Source organism: Zea mays, chromosome 4 (genome assembly GCF_902167145.1).
Source record: "Zea mays cultivar B73 chromosome 4, Zm-B73-REFERENCE-NAM-5.0, whole genome shotgun sequence".
Lineage (NCBI taxonomy): Eukaryota > Viridiplantae > Streptophyta > Magnoliopsida > Poales > Poaceae > Zea > Zea mays.
The window spans coordinates 244,042,779-244,058,299 of NC_050099.1; the positions used below are offsets into that span (position 1 = coordinate 244,042,779).

A 15,521-nucleotide genomic window follows, 5' to 3' on the forward strand; every position below is an offset into this window, starting at 1 on the left:
TTCCATAAAATAAAAAAATGAAGAGTGAGAAGATGATGGATTAGCTTATTTCTCCAACCAAACAATCTAAATATTTTTCTTTTAATCAGATGAAGGAGAAGCACCAGCCTAGTCTAAACTTTTAACTTTCTAATTCCACGGTTAAATTTTATCCTACCTCTTCTCATGAGTTATTTTCTTCATCTTAAAAACAGCATAGGATTCCTATCTCATCAATGAAGTTGAGTGAAAAGAGTGAAAGAACTAGGTAGAGGGCAGCTTTGTGAGCATACCTCGTCAGTAAAGTTCAGAATCTGATAATCGCTTCCATTCATTCGATTGTTCCTAATCCGCAAGCCAAAAAAAGAGTTCTTATCAAGCTAGCATTTTCAGTTACCTCGCCGAGAAAGGTTCGTTTCTTCATCACCCAGCACAAACCAAGAATCTACTTAACCTTCTCTCGATGGCCCAATACCTTATCCACATGCATCCGATACGAAAAGGAAACCACCATTGCTGCTCCCAGTTCCTCCTCTGGTACCTCCTGGCTCCGATCCGGCTCAGGAAGAGGAGGAGGAGGAGGAGAAGGAGCAGGCAGCAGCAATGGGCTGCTCCTCGTCGAAGCTGGACGAGGAGGCGGCCGTGAAGACCTGCCACGACCGGAAGAGCTTCGTGAGGAAGGCGATCGCGCAGCGGGACCTGCTGGCCTCCTCCCACGTCGCCTACGTCCAGTCGCTCCGCCGCGTCTCGATGGGCCTCTTCTACTACTTCGCCGAGGACGAGCACCTCCACCGGCTGCAGGAGTCCTCGTGCGTGCACCGCCCGGGATCGCCCGACAAGGTTCTCGTCGTCGTCAACTGCCTGAGGCCGGCGGGTGCTCCGGTGCATCCGGTGGTCGAGCAGTGGGAGCCGACTGATGAGGCCATTGAGGCTGCCACGATAGACGGATTCTTCGGGGCGGATGGCCCGTTCCTCCGTCCTCCGTCCATTGATCCGATGTTTGGCCCATCGGTGTCGCCGCAGCCGCGGAGATGGGACCTCTTCTGGGACCCTTTCTCTTCGCTGACCGATCATCCGAGTTACAGCGTCGAGGAGGTGAGAGATGATCAAGAAGACGAACAGATACCAGAGCTGGAGGAAGAGAGTGACGGCGGCGGCGGCGACTGTCACCGAGAAGGTGAAGGCGGAGCAGAGGAGGAGGAGGGTGAACAGGCAGCAGTAGCAGCACAGGTGGCGGCGCCGTCGAGGGAGCAGGTGGGGAGAAAGGTGGACCATGTGAGCAACGAGCTGAGGGTGCTGGCAAGCGCAGAAATCGAGCAGCATGGCGCGCCTGGCTTCACCGTGTACGTCGACCGGCCCCCGGCGAGCATGGCGGAGGCCGTGAGGGACATCCAGGGGCATCTCATGAAGATCCTTGACACTGCCAAAGAGGCCTCCGTGCTGCTGGAGGTTGTCCCCTACCAGAGGAGAGGTAAGCGCTCTGTTTCTGACAGCGACATTGCCAGTACATTGAGATCCTTTCCATTGACCACTGCTCTCTTCTATCTAGACAGTTCAACCACCTGTCCCGAGGGACGACGGCGAGGAGCAGGGCGCCCCCGAGGTCCCGCCGGAGCCGTTCGAGCTGTTCCAGAGCCACAAGGAGAGCCTTGACAGGCTCTACGAGTGGGAAAAGAGGCTGTACGAGGAGGTCAGGGTACGTGCATGCAATCCGCTCCCCTGATCCATCTCTCTCTCTTGTGCTGAAAGAAAGCCTGAAACTAGTCACTAAGACTGAGCTGAGAGTTTCCCAACGTGAACGAAAGGCAGGGGAGCGAGTCCGGCTGGCCTACGAGAAGAAGTGCGCGCTGCTGAGGAGCCAGGACGCCAGTGGCGCCGAGCCGTTCGCCATCGACAAGACGAGGGCCGCCGTCAGGGACCTCCGCACCAAGCTGGACATCTCCCTCACATCCGTCGACGCCGTGTCCAGGAGGATCGCCGCGGTGCGCGACGACGAGCTCCTGCCGCAGCTCCTGCAGCTCGTGCGAGGGTACGTGCTTCCTCGATTCGAACCACGCAACAGCACGGCCACGCGAACGAATTATTGCAACACTTTTGTAATATTTGTTGCTCCATCAGGTTGGCGAGGATGTGGAGAGTGATCGCCGACGCGCACCGGGTGATGAAGCGCACCGCCGACGACTCGATCGCGCTGCTCACGGCCTCGGCCGCCGCGGCCGCAGCCGCCCGGCCCGACCCGGTACGCGAAGGAGGTGGTACCAGGGGGCCGCCGCCGCCCCCGGGCGTGGCGCGCGCGGCCGCGGCCGCGGGCGCGCTCGGCGCGGAGCTCCGCGGCTGGCGCGCGGCGCTGGAGGCCTGGGCCGAGTCGCAGCGCGCGTACGCGGCCGCGCTCTGGGGCTGGGCGCGGAGCTGCGTCAAGGACGGCGAGAACATGCCGCGCCTGATCGTGAGCTGGGCGCGCGCGGTGGAGGCCGTGGACGTGGAGCCGGCGGCCAGGGCCGTGGACGCGGCCGCTGAGGCGGCCGCCGCCGTCGCGTCGGCCGCGAAGCGGCAGCGCAGCGGCGGGGGCGAGGAGTGGTTCAACGAGGACGAGGGGAAGAAGAAGGTCTGCGTGGGGCTCGCCGCGGCGCTGGGTGCCATCGCTGAGGCCGGCGCCTTGGCCGTCTTCGGGTACGACGAGCTGCTGCTCGAGATGGAGATGGGTGCGAGGGAACGAGAGCGCGAGATCTCCGGCAGGGACGACGAATGCTTCAATCCGTAACTGAAGCCTGCAGCTGTAACTCGCAAGACATGCAAATGATCCATATATCTGCTGTAAAAAGAAAAATGTTGACAGACACGTGTCCCCGTCTCCAACAGCGTTTGTGAGTTGTGATTGTCATGATCCGCTTTAGGGTGCGTTCGTTTATGCCGGATTTGACAAGAATCATTCCAGCTCATCAACCCTTATATAAATTAGACAAACAATCCAGCTAGGAATCATTCCGGTGTTCAATCCACCAGAACCGAACAGGCCCTTATCACGTACTCGGCCAGGGGCGGATCTAGGAATTAAAGACATATTAGGTCTAGTTTGAATACTCTAATATTAAAGTGGTTTAGAGGATTAGAGAGTGTATAAATCCTCAATAGATCAAAAACTCTCATAATACATCTTAATCCACTTCAATCCCTTTTATTACTAGATTACCTAAACTAGGCCTTAGGTGAGATTACGTTGTGATCTTTTAGACCTGCGCTCGTGCTATGTGCTACATTGATTGCTTACTTTTTGTATTCCCTCACATTATCCATTTCAAGACCCACAAAAACATATCAAAATTTATAATTTAACCTATTGATAATTTATTTTTTCTTTTATTTATGTGGGCCTCCAGGTGATATATGCGAGTGGCTACCAAAGACTAAAAGAGCGTGTTTACCACCACAACTCAAGAAACATTATTGCACTCCCCCACAACTCAACTGAAGATAGTACTGGTTGACAACTATTTATCACCACCTCAATAATATGGTTGACAACTATTTATCACGACCAGCGCGGCGACGAAGCCGGAGAACTGTCTAGCAAAGGAGGAGAAGGGTCTGCACACCGCCCTGAAAGAGCCGCATCCTTGCCTTCAGAATCCGCAAGCCCCAAGGTGAAGGCGAAGGCGAAGCCCCCTGCTCGGTCCATGTCCATGCAGCCAGAGATGTCGAGGGGGAACGTGCATCCGAGCATGCCGGATTTCGACGAACTCGCCGCCCGCATCAGTGCTCTGAGGAACGCGTGAGCTGTGCCCCAAGACTGACTGCCCTTAAGCGACGCATCTGTTGTTTCAGGAACAAACCAGTGCCATGGAATCTGAAACCTGGTAGTGCCTGCGAGTCACGGAGTGATAAGAGGACACTCGAGGAGATGTAACTGGCCTGTTTCCGCAGCAATTTTTTTGTGTGTCTTGGTGGTATACTTGTTCGTGTTGCTCTGAGTGTGTCTTGGTGGTAAGGTATTGTCATCAGGAAGAGTTGTTAAGATGTGGCAATTCATAGGGATACCATACTACCATACCGATAGCAAGCTACAGCGATCTGGATGTGGTTGTTTGTTGTACTCATAGAACAGATATTGTTGGTGTGTAAGATGTCCATTGATGCTGCTACGATGATAAAGAAATTCCTTCTTTTATTATAAGTTTTCCCTCCATTTGCTGATGAGGCCCGGAGCAGATGCCGTTTTCTTCAGCGAAAATCAGGCAGCCTGGCGGCAGGCATTGTCCGCTGGTTCCTTGTTTTTTTAGTCTCTCCTGGGAGAGGAGAAGGGCATGTTGTTGAGTTTGTGATCCAAATTCTGAAGAAGACGACCAAGTTGGCGAGCGAAGCGGAGGCCCGTCGCCGGGAAGGAGGGCATTGTGAGGCACCACACTATACCATATACGCCTCAACAGAACGGTGTGGCAGAGCGTATGAACAGAACAATAATCTCCAAGGCTCGGTGTATGTTGTCCAACTCAGGTTTGAGCCGAAAGTTTTGGGCTAAGGCCGCTTCCACTGCTTGTCATTTTTGAAGAATCAGGAGGGGGGCCCTACTGAGAATTTTATTGAAAATGAGACAAGAAAATGTTACAACTTAGTCTTTTTACAAAAGTTAATCCGAGAGATCTAAACAAGAGGTTTAAATGCAATGGATTAGGAAGAACTACTCCTATGTTTGCCACAAACTCAGCCAATTCGTGATGGAGATGTCAAAGTTCCTACGCGCTCTGTGCATGATCAACCGCAACTCCTTACAGAATTCTTGTGTACAGTGATGAACCGAAGGATCTTTGTTTGAAAACAACCACTCATTTCGGCTTTTTCAGATGCTCCATGTCATGAGAATAATAATCTCCATAGAGAAGGGGACGTTAAGCTGGTGTTTAAGGTTCGCTGATGCCTCCTCAGGATTAGAAATTCTGAGGGGGGTTATGCCAATTGAGTTTCAGCAAGCTTTCGCAAAATTGCATCTGAGGAACAGATGATATAGAGTCTCCTCTCTTTGCCATAAACAGTTCTCGCAAGAATAAGATTCCAGTTCCATGTTTTTCCTTCTCAGCATATCTCTGGTATTTAGTCTATTTTTAAGCCACAACCAATAGAAAACTCTATGCTTAGGGTGACATTTGCTTTTCCATAAGTGCCTGTAGATAGGGTGAACCTGCGTCTGGCCCATAAAATGTCTGTAAGCTTTTTGAGAAGAGTAGTTGTCAGAGCCCCAAATGTATTGCCAACGGTCGTGGGCATTACTGAGGGCAATTTGCTCCCAAACCACCTGCAACTCCAGGTATTGATCATATGCTTGTTCAGAGATAGGCAAATGAAAAAAACCAGCGAACTGATCCTGCTCTTTAGCTTCTTCAATAGTCAATTTTGTGTTTTTGAACAAAGAGAATAATTCTGGGAATTTTTGCCTTGGGATGTTCTGACTCCACTGATCCTCCCAGAACGAAATTGATCTGTCGTTGCCAATGACTGGGAGTGCCAGTCCCTTAAAGTTGGGAAGAAGCTTGATCATGCTCTTCCACCAGAAAGAGCCCATGTTTCTATGGCCTGGGAGTCCACCCGGAGGAACAGCGGCAGGAGGCCCTGCGTGCACGCAACAGCGCCGAAGACCGCGTTAGCAGACTAGCTTAGCTAGCTAGCTAGGCACGAAATGCTGCGAGAAACCACGTGTCGACGTGCTCACCATGCGAGGTTCTGTGGCCGCCCGGCTGCCGCGCTCGACGGACGACGGCGACGATGCATGTGCGGCCTGAAGCGTTAGCTCTCGTCGCCTGTGCTTATTTATACATTGTATATCTATACAACTCTATTAAGACCCTAAAGTGTGCGTCCACACCCTCTGTGCCCCCGCCGTGCCCCCGCCTCTGTCCTCCTCCCACGCCCACGCAAGGCACTTAGCCCCCACCGCCGCCCACGACCACACCCTCTATCTTGCTCCCTGAACCACGCATGGAACCAGCCCCCGACGCCCACGCCAGCTGATCTCGCCTACGGATATCGTGCCCCTCCCCGCCCCTCCCTCGTTGCGCGACGCCAGTGCCTAGCCCCCTCCCCCACGTGATTGTCGCCCTTCCCGCCCCCTCTGCCCCTCGACAAGACTGCCGAAATTGTCGCCATCCTTCACCCCTGCTCCGTTCTCTATGGCGAGACTTTCGCGCCCGCCCCCACTCGCCGATGCACCATGAAGAAGGGAACTCCAGTCCCGCCGACGTCCCTGACCTGCCACCTAGGCCACGAGCCGCCCCCGACCTGAGTTAGCAGCTGCAGATGGTTACAAACTTGAGAGGGATCGCCGTCGTGCTGAGGCAGATGTTCTTTGTGCTGCCTAAGGCTTCGCGGCATCGTTGCGCCATCGAATCAAGGACCAGACAGTTGCCAATGTGCACCTCGCGGAGGAGGCCAACGTCTACATCGAGGACGACATCATCGTCGTCGTCCGCCCAAACATCCCGGTGAGTGCTTGATGACTTATGCCTTCGCGAGATCCACTGGTTAGTTCCCAATTATTTTAGATCCTCATTGTATGTGTTCCACTTGGGTTACCTTAAGACCTTTACCTGGTACAGTAATTTTTATGTCTTGATGTGATGTTGATAATGTCAGAGTAATCGACGTAGCAGGCAAATATGTCATGCCAGGTGAATTCATCCAGGTGGATGTCACGCTGTGACCTTGCCGTCACTCCTCCTGTAGTGACGCTATTAGAAATCCAGGTTGGGGATTCTGTAGGTCGGAGGAACAGACTTGATAGGCTGATGTTCAGGACAAATGAGCGGCTTCCTGGTGCTGTACTGCAAACCCTTAGTTCAGAATAATCCAGTGTCCTAACAAGCGCGTGTCCTGACAACAAACCCTTAGTTCAGAATAAGCTTATAACCACCATGGAGTTTCACTGTTGTAAAATTCGCTGTTGTGGGCATGCCAGTTAATCCGGTGCTCCTATGGCGACATGTAATTTCTAATATCCTAAATATTTTGTGTTGTGTCGCTCAGAGAGGTTTATGGTGTTGTGTGCGAGTGCAGGCTGGTAGCAGTATAGCTTAGAAAGCACCCTTTTGTGTGTATGTAGCGAGGGATCACACAAATGATCTTGTACTACTCATGATAATGTTCTGATGTTTGAATTTCAGTTGTAAATGCATGCTTCTTGTTATGGAGGGCGAGGAGCATGACTTTGCTATTTCAGAACTATAAATCTGTAGTGCAAAGAAATTGAGTAAACTAAAACGTAAGAAGCACTGCTATGATGCAGTTAAAAATGCTCTGCAAAATACTAGGCTGAAGGAGTCAATGTCAGTGTCACCGGCTTTTACATTTCTCTCTCTGAGCTGATTTCTTCCAAAAGCATGATCATTATTATTTTTCTTTCGAAAAGCACTTTGAACTTATTTCTTATCCCTTTTTACATGAGATATGGAATTCGAAGCATTCAGTCTAGATCAGAGCCGATCGATCTGTCCAACGCTAGCAGTTGGTCTGTTCTCATCAACAAGTCGTCGCCTTGCCAAGCTGGTGTTTCGCTGTCGCGTCACCATGACACCATATGTTAATTGTGCCATTTACATAAACTGCAAGCTCGAGACGTCCTTTCAACTTTTATCCTTTGCTGCTCTTGTTTGTTTATCTTGAATGTATCGTCAAATGGAATACAAATGCTTTTTTGTAGTCTGCTTAATATACTTGTGCTAGCCAGTTCTTTCGACTTGCAAATTTCCCCAATGTGCATGCACCAGATATTCCACTAAACTTATATTGGTCTTTTTTTTGTAAACAAATAATTTCTAAATTTTCACACAGTTTTGCATGGTACATACTTTCTTGGCACATAGTTTCTTCCTGTCATGAACTTATTTTTTCATATCAATTTTAGAAATATACCACTACTGTCATTTGGTGAATGTGTTTAGCACATTGCTACTGCTAGGATTTGTGGGACTAAATGGCTCTACAACTCAAACATCATCAAGGCCCAAGATGTCATATGTATGCTCATGAGTCAAAAGAATTTGTTATTAACAAGGAAGAGGTGTTAGTGTACCATGGGTATGCAGAACACTGAATTTATTTTTAAAGCCATAGTGAACACTCTCTTAGTTGACCTTTTGGTTTGAAATAAACCACTATAGAACATTGATTTTTCTTTTACAGTCATAGTGAACACAAGATAACTTAAGCACAATTATAACAGTCTGTCCCATCCATGTATCGAGGAAGGAAGTTTTTCTGATTGACAATTTGTTTCTTAATTACCACTTTATATACTTATGCAGGTTTCATCACCTTGCTCTGTTGAAGTTATAGAATTTTCAGCAAGGATATGGAGTACACCCCCTACACAACAAGCTCCTATGTATCTCACATCTCGCTGCTCGAGGAAGTTCTTGGCTGGAGGTTTTGGCTTTACGGAGACTTCATGTTCATCTGTTTTGTCAACTGCACCTGAGGATCAACCAGCAGTTAGCGACTGCCTTGAATGGTCCCATGCTGTCAGACATTAGGTATGTGCACACTCTCTAATGTAGACATGATCTATTTATGACTTATCATTATGCAGACGTATTCAATATTTTGTTGTCGCAAAAGCATGGGATTAGCATACATAACTTTGAGAGTAGTATCCAGTGACTTTGGTGTTGTAACATCCAAATACACTCATGTTATACAACTATTCTGAAATAAGGGCAGTTCTGTGCACCACTAGCGAATAAAATGGAGAGGTGAAGATGTTCTATAACCAGATGATTATAACAAATTAGAATATTTTCTAAGCTATTTGGATATCTTTTTACCTTGTTTTTGCATTGAGCACTAATGAATATAGTGTGTGATATATGCTTATACAAGATCATGCTAACTAATGTAATGTTCATTTAAACATTAGACTTGTTAAAGGAGTATGGCGTGTACTAAAGGGTCCATTCAACTACATGACTCGTGATGAAGCTGGTATACCCCGAGAATGGTAACTTCTGGTTCACCTTAGTTGTAATTTGACTGCTTATGTACGACAACAAATAGTCATGTTCCAAAATCGTGCATTTCTGGTCATGATAAGTGTTTTTTTTCCTTTCTAACTGCATTCAAGACTTTTTGAGTGCTTTGGTGTTTTACTGTTTGATACTCTTTTTACCCATCTCAATATGAGACTTCCCTTTGTGGGTTGTCATAATAAATGTTTTTCTTTGTGCCTGAGCTCATTCAAGAATTTTTTTAGCGCTTTAGCGTTTTCTATTTTCTTAACAAGATGTGTGATTTAAACAATTAGCATGTGAGATGGAGTGGCACGCCCGACCACGCTTGCCACTGCAGTGCATCCATCGATCCGATCCAATCTCGCCTGATTTGGACACCTGCCTCTCTGCTCTACAGGACCTAGAGGACGAGCCTGGCGCAACAAGAAGGTCGGCGGCGCCAAGCGCCAAGCGCAGCTGCACCACCGAGGTGCACAACCTATCAAAGTTTGTGTTCTTTCTATTCTTGTTCAGTAGTTGTAGTTACAAATCAAGATTATGACCATTTTCCTTTTTTGCTCTCTGTTCAAAACAACCTTCTTTTTGTTTCACGTATAAAAATATTGGTAGCATGGTTAGACAGTAGAACTGCATAAGATCATATAATTGTATATGAGCATTGCAGTCCTGATGGACCTTTGTTTTCCCTTTCCATCTTCTGAAAAAATGCTTGTTTTGTTTTTTCCTTTCGGCCAACCAATTGCAGTGTCGAGTGTGTGTGACTATCAATTCCCATTTTTACCATGTTTCAGCTTGGGGTAGACCTAGGCAAAATTTTCATACGCAATACGGTAAAATTCACTAAAATAAAGGTAACTGAACAATTAGTCAGTAACTTGTCACTCGTATTTGTTTCTCACATTATTCTTCACTAGACAATGCAAAGATTACTGCTGATCTGACAGCAATTTACTAAAGAACCGAAGACTGGTGAATTCTCTATTGAGGTACTACCAAATTTTAGAAACATATTTCTTTTTTTAGGACAATTATTGTTGAATGCAAACAAAACATTGAGAAATCTGTATATGTAGCATGCTCTTAATATTCATTGTATTTTGATCTTAGATATACAAACAAATGAGTGCTTAGAGAAAAATGGTGGCTGTTGGCAAGATAAGGCTGCTAAAATCACTACAATATTTGTTTTGTACAGCCTATACATACAATACTTGTTCGGTTTATATACAGGATTCATGGAAGAGTTTGCGAGTGTCCAATTTGATTTGTGAAGGTACATACAAAGCATTAGGAGATTCATCTTCTAGCATTTTCTTTGATCAGGTGTTAATAAAGCCTTATGGATTATAAAGTGTGTTTTTAGCTTCTGGATTTGCACGATGTGAAATCAATAATTGAGGATGCTGGAAAGATACCAAGAATAGTGGGGCATACTCTACTCTTTAAGTGTTAGCTGAGGTTTTGTTTTCCTTAAAAATGCCCTGTCCAACTTTTTATTAAGGAGTTCTTTAAAATCTGATATTTTGTTTATGGGTCTGTTATATGCTGGATGATGGTTGCAAATACCTAGATGGATTCAAGGGTGGCAGTAGGCACAAATGTGAAGGTAAGGCACATTTCCGAGGCTTGTCTTTCTAGAAGTGCTTGCATGTCCTCCACAACTTCTGATGTAATGTTCTTCAGAGTTGTGTTTCTCTCTTGAGCCATATTATATATCATTGGGCTTGTCACACTTCCCTTTTGTGAATGTAAATGTGAAACATGTTGTGACAGATATTGATGAATGTAAGGAAAGGATTGTGTCAATGCAAAGAATCCAAATGCAAAAACACATGGGGAAGCTATGAGTATGGCTGCAGTGAAGGCTTGCTTTACATGAAGGAGCATGATACATGCATAAGTATGTGTAACCATCGTACAGGTACACTATCAGCTTATTATTGAGTCACTCTTTTTTCATGTTGAATTAGTTAACCTTAGAGGTGGTAAGTTAGCAGAAGTTGCTAGCTCTACCTCACAACCTATTCAAGGCACATGAGTCATGATTTTGGATTTTTGCTCTGGCAACTTAACAGTTCATATCTCAGAAGTAGCAACTATGTTGAACGTAGGCATGACCTTGACACTCAAGTGTTGCTAATTGGGTGATTATTGTACTCAAGAAAAAGTGGATCATCATAATCTGGCTGGGGCTTCTTGTGGGCCATCTTCTTCAGTCTTGTCGCAACAGGAATTACAGGATATGCATTGTACAAGTACAGGGCCCGGGTAAGAAATAGTATATGCTGACACTTTTATGTTCATTACCTTCTGATAACTTGGGTGCATCTAATTTTATACTTGCATTGCATATGCCTACAGAGGTACATGGATTCAGAGATATGTGCCATCATGGCTCACTACATGCCCTGTACAACGAAGGATAGATCCAAATCCATTCTCATCACATTGAGATGTGAGGCAGTAGGACACAGACTTTGACGAAGGGAGACTAGGACTTGATCTATATCTATTACTGAAGTAATAGATCACTTGCATCAGTTCTATTGTATTCTATTTTTATGTATGCCTTTTCATACACACTGTATGCTTTTGGTACGATGCAAGTGCATCGGTCCCTATTTCACACACTCTCTCTCACCGCTTCTTTTCATACTTCTTCTTTGGATGTACCATTGTAATAATTAGTGTTACAGTGATATTATGCTACACGTATTTTACATAACTTAGTGATGTTTATCGTCTCATATCTATGTTTTACACTAAGATTTACTTCCGTGTCAACGCACGGGCACACACCTAGTATATCTATAAATCAGTAGGTAGCATCGGAACCATCTACTGGGAGCGCGGAGGCCGCAAACGGGCGGCGGTGGCAACGACGGGCGCCCATTGTCGCGTCGCGTTGGGATTTGGGAACCGGCAGCAGCTTGTTTTGTTCGCCTCGTTGGTCGTCGTCGCCGTGCAGTGCTGCTTTTCTCCGGCTCCCGGTTTTGGACTCTGCTGCGCCTGCGCGTCCTCCTCCCTCGTTCTTCGCCTGAGCGAGCGTGGCTGCCTTTTTCTAGTCGCAAAGCCCCCCCCCCCCCCCCCCCCCCCCGACCGATGCTGACAGGGTTATTTATTTATTTATTTATTTGAATGCGTGCCATTATAATTTTCTAGATTTTAAAACACGATAGTTTGCCTATTTAGAAGTCTGCCATTGTAACTTTATCTCTCCTTTATTTATAATTTTATACTACCATTTTCTGCATGCATCGCGTGCATGAGCCAACTGTCAGCAGCGGACACGTACAGGGATGTGCGTGCGTGTTTATTGTAATAATTGAAGTGTTTGATAAGGCAATTTGCATGGATGATGATGCTGAATTTGATGTACTGGACTACTGGACTGGAGCCTCTCTCTGTGGTTGCTTCCTCCTGATGCAGAGTTAGGGCCTGTTCGTTTGGTCCGGAATTGTTCCAGCTAATCAAACATTATATAAATTAGGTAAGTAATCCGACTAGGAATAGTTCTGGGTGGCCAATCCCCAAGAACCGAACGGGCCCTTAGGCAGATGCTAACATGACTATAGAGCCAACTAGTGCTGGAGTTGACACTGCTGGTACCTAAGAAGAAAAGAACCTCTAAGAATAAAAATACACCACTGAAGAAAGAACAGAAGAAAGGATTTGCAGTAGTTGCAGTAGCCTGTGATCGAGTAATGGCCTGTGAGCTTTGTTGGCCTTTCAGAAGTTGCAGTAGCCTGTGAACTCCAATAATTTAATTTCGCTTTGGTTGGGGCGCGCCTAGCTCAGCCTGTAGTGCAACAGCCGAGCGACGCTCGAGGAACCCAGTGGCAAGCCACTGTTGTGGTCCCTCCCCCACAAAAAATAAATTTAATATCGAAGTGGACACATGGTCCACATATCAGATATTAAACTGATAAGAACAGATACTACACTTGATCTTAGCCAAAAGGCCGAGAAAGGTATGAATTTGGACGGTGCCCTGCACCTTCTTTTGTAGTCTGCTTCGGTTGCCTCACCCACCAAGGGCTGCCGAGTTGGTACTATATCCTGTGAAACCGGAAGCGGAAGCGGGGCGGAGCGTTGTGGCTCGGCGCCCCGGCTTCCCGGACGTTTTCTCCCGGCCCGTTACGAAGGTTGCAGCGCACGCTGCTCGCGCAGCCCAGCCCAGCAATTGGCCTCCTGGACTAGGACGACAAGGACATGCTCTTGCTCCTGTCCGAAGAGAACTAACACAGCTGGCATGTGGGGCGGGCGTTCATCGACAGGTTTAATCACGAACCGAGGAAGCCACGACCCTAATAATAAAAGGCTAGCCTAAAAGCTCGGGTTACTGGCCTGACTTCGTCTTAACGATGGTTCGTAATCCTAAGCTCTTAGCTACTTGTCTGACCTGTAAGGCTTCATAGCATTTTATTGCATCGCCGTCTTAATGATGTTGGAAGACGAGTGCAGAAATACAAATATAAGCCACAGCTTCTTCAGGTTCTAGGTCATCCAATAGATTTTGAAACACAGATATTCTGTTGATTTTGGCACTCCTCACCGCAATTCATTTCACGTGATACTCTATGATTAATTCAGAATCAATGTTGCGGATTGCCTGTTCGCCTTTAGTACAAAAATCGGCAGAAAAAAAGAAGGAAATAGGTGTTAGCAAAGTACTTGAAAATTCTGACAATAACCATTCAATGTTTAAATAAATAAAGAAAATGGATTGACAACACAGATATAGCTTCCTCGTCCTTTATGGATTGGGTGGATACAACTCATTGACATATTAAAGCCCTAAGCCCAGCATTCAGAACCCATGTCCAAACCGTTCTCCTGGTACAGTAGAGTTGGAACCAGAAACAACGCCCATGCATATCCCAAAAAAAATAAGAAACGAGAATATTATTATTTTTGACAACTCAACTCAAGATAGTACTGGTTGACAACTATTTATCACCACCTCAATAATATGGATATATATAAACCTTGCGTTCGCATATTTAAAAATACATAGAAAGTATAAATAAGGGATAGAAGAGAGGGAATTTTTGGAATCAGATATTTTTTTTTACCTGCACCCTTGCCTTGGTCCTCGTCAATTGATTTAGATCCTGTTTCAATCACACTAGATAAAATTTAGCAGCTTTTTTAGCTACTTTTAACCATTTAGTGATCTAAACAGGAGAGCTATTGGTGGTGTGATAAAATTTAGCACCTATTAGCTTATAAGCTGCTCAAGGGATGCTAAAAATAGCTAAACGTGGGCCAGAGAACCCTATTTTCCACCCATACCCTCTGTCGGTACCCTGGAATAGGGATACCCCTTACTATAGTATGAATGCGCGGTAAACAGCGTCCGACCCCACCACATGGTCGACTCCGGGGCCGTCAAAAGGCCAGAGTAGGTAACATATACCGTGATATAGTCAGTGGATCCGGACCCACGTGAGAAAGTGCCGGACCCCAGCATACATGACCCGGGCCTCCGGGTATGACCCGGGTCCTCCGCGTTCCCCTGAATGGGACCTGGACCCCTCTAAGGGTTGATTTGGTGACAAGGGGATCCCGGGAGGATTGGAGGAGATTGAGGGGGAAATAAACTAATTTCCCCCTCAATTCCCTCCGATCCTCCCGGGATCCCGGGTCACCAAATCAACCCTAAGTGAGGTTCGGGCCACCCTCGGCAAGATCCCGGGACGAAGAATACCCTGGCCTAAGTCAAGGACATACATGAGTCCGGTGCAGACACTTGTCAGGGTCTTGCCCAGTGTGCTTCCGCTCCCCGCTCAGGCGGGGACCCGGTGCTGCCACGTGGCCTATTGCCCATGACGTAAGCCGGCGGGCAGAGCCTGACGTAAGGCCTCTGGGCCACGCGATCTCTGCATTTATTGCGGAGAAGACGCGCCGCCTGTCCGCCCTGCAGACAAGCGATGTGCTGTCTCGGCATTTAATGTGCCCCGTCCACTCTGATGGCAGGCGACGACTAGACCGCCCTACAGGCGGCGTGCCTGTCCAATCAGACAGTGGGCAGTACGTCCATACCGCTGCACGCGTGATGGTCATCATGACTTATACGATGCCAGGGAACCTTCTGCTGCACGCCAACGCTACTCAAGCGACGGATATCGGGGCACAGAGAGATTGCACAAGGTGACTGACATTAGTTGCTCCGGGTATTCCATCCATTATGTCCCTGGGCCCACATGTCGGGGTTCAGTGTCTTTGTACGTGCCCCCCTTTGAGCTATAAAAGGGAGGGCACGCGCCACAGATAGACTCAGACTCTCAACGCTCAAGCTTCCACAACAATCCAACACACAGTGGAGTAGGGTATTACGCTTCGGCGGCCCGAACCACTCTAAATCCTCGCGTGTTCATGTGCTCGGTGATCGCTTAGCAAGATAGGCAAAACGTTTAATCCCCTTCCTCATCTTAGGATTTAGGGCGGGTGCATTCCGCCACCCGGCCAGAGAATTCCCTCTCCGACATTTGGCGCGCCAGGTAGGGGGGCTAGGCATTAGGTTTTTGCTTGTTTCCTCGCTCAGCATGA

The 15,521-nt window shown here is 47.4% G+C and overlaps 1 protein-coding gene, 1 non-coding gene and 1 pseudogene across 2 annotated transcripts; 2 read left to right on the forward strand and 1 right to left on the reverse strand.

The window, feature by feature from the left end:
• The first annotated feature begins 428 nt into the window (after positions 1–428).
• Positions 429–2,905, forward strand: LOC103656015 (protein ALTERED PHOSPHATE STARVATION RESPONSE 1). Its single transcript, XM_020552369.2, has 4 exons — positions 429–1,450; positions 1,533–1,675; positions 1,785–2,008; positions 2,098–2,905. The coding sequence occupies exons 1-4, from the start codon at positions 583–585 to the stop codon at positions 2,738–2,740; spliced, it is 1,878 nt and encodes a 625-aa protein (XP_020407958.1). The 5' UTR covers positions 429–582; the 3' UTR covers positions 2,741–2,905.
• Positions 2,906–5,681: 2,776 nt separating this feature from the next.
• On the forward strand, positions 5,682–11,428 carry LOC109945968 (vacuolar-sorting receptor 1-like; annotated as a pseudogene).
• Positions 11,429–12,747: 1,319 nt separating this feature from the next.
• Positions 12,748–12,944, reverse strand: LOC111591472 (U2 spliceosomal RNA). The gene has a single exon (XR_004858089.1). It is a non-coding gene; the product is annotated as a U2 spliceosomal RNA (small nuclear RNA).
• Positions 12,945–15,521: the final 2,577 nt, after the last annotated feature.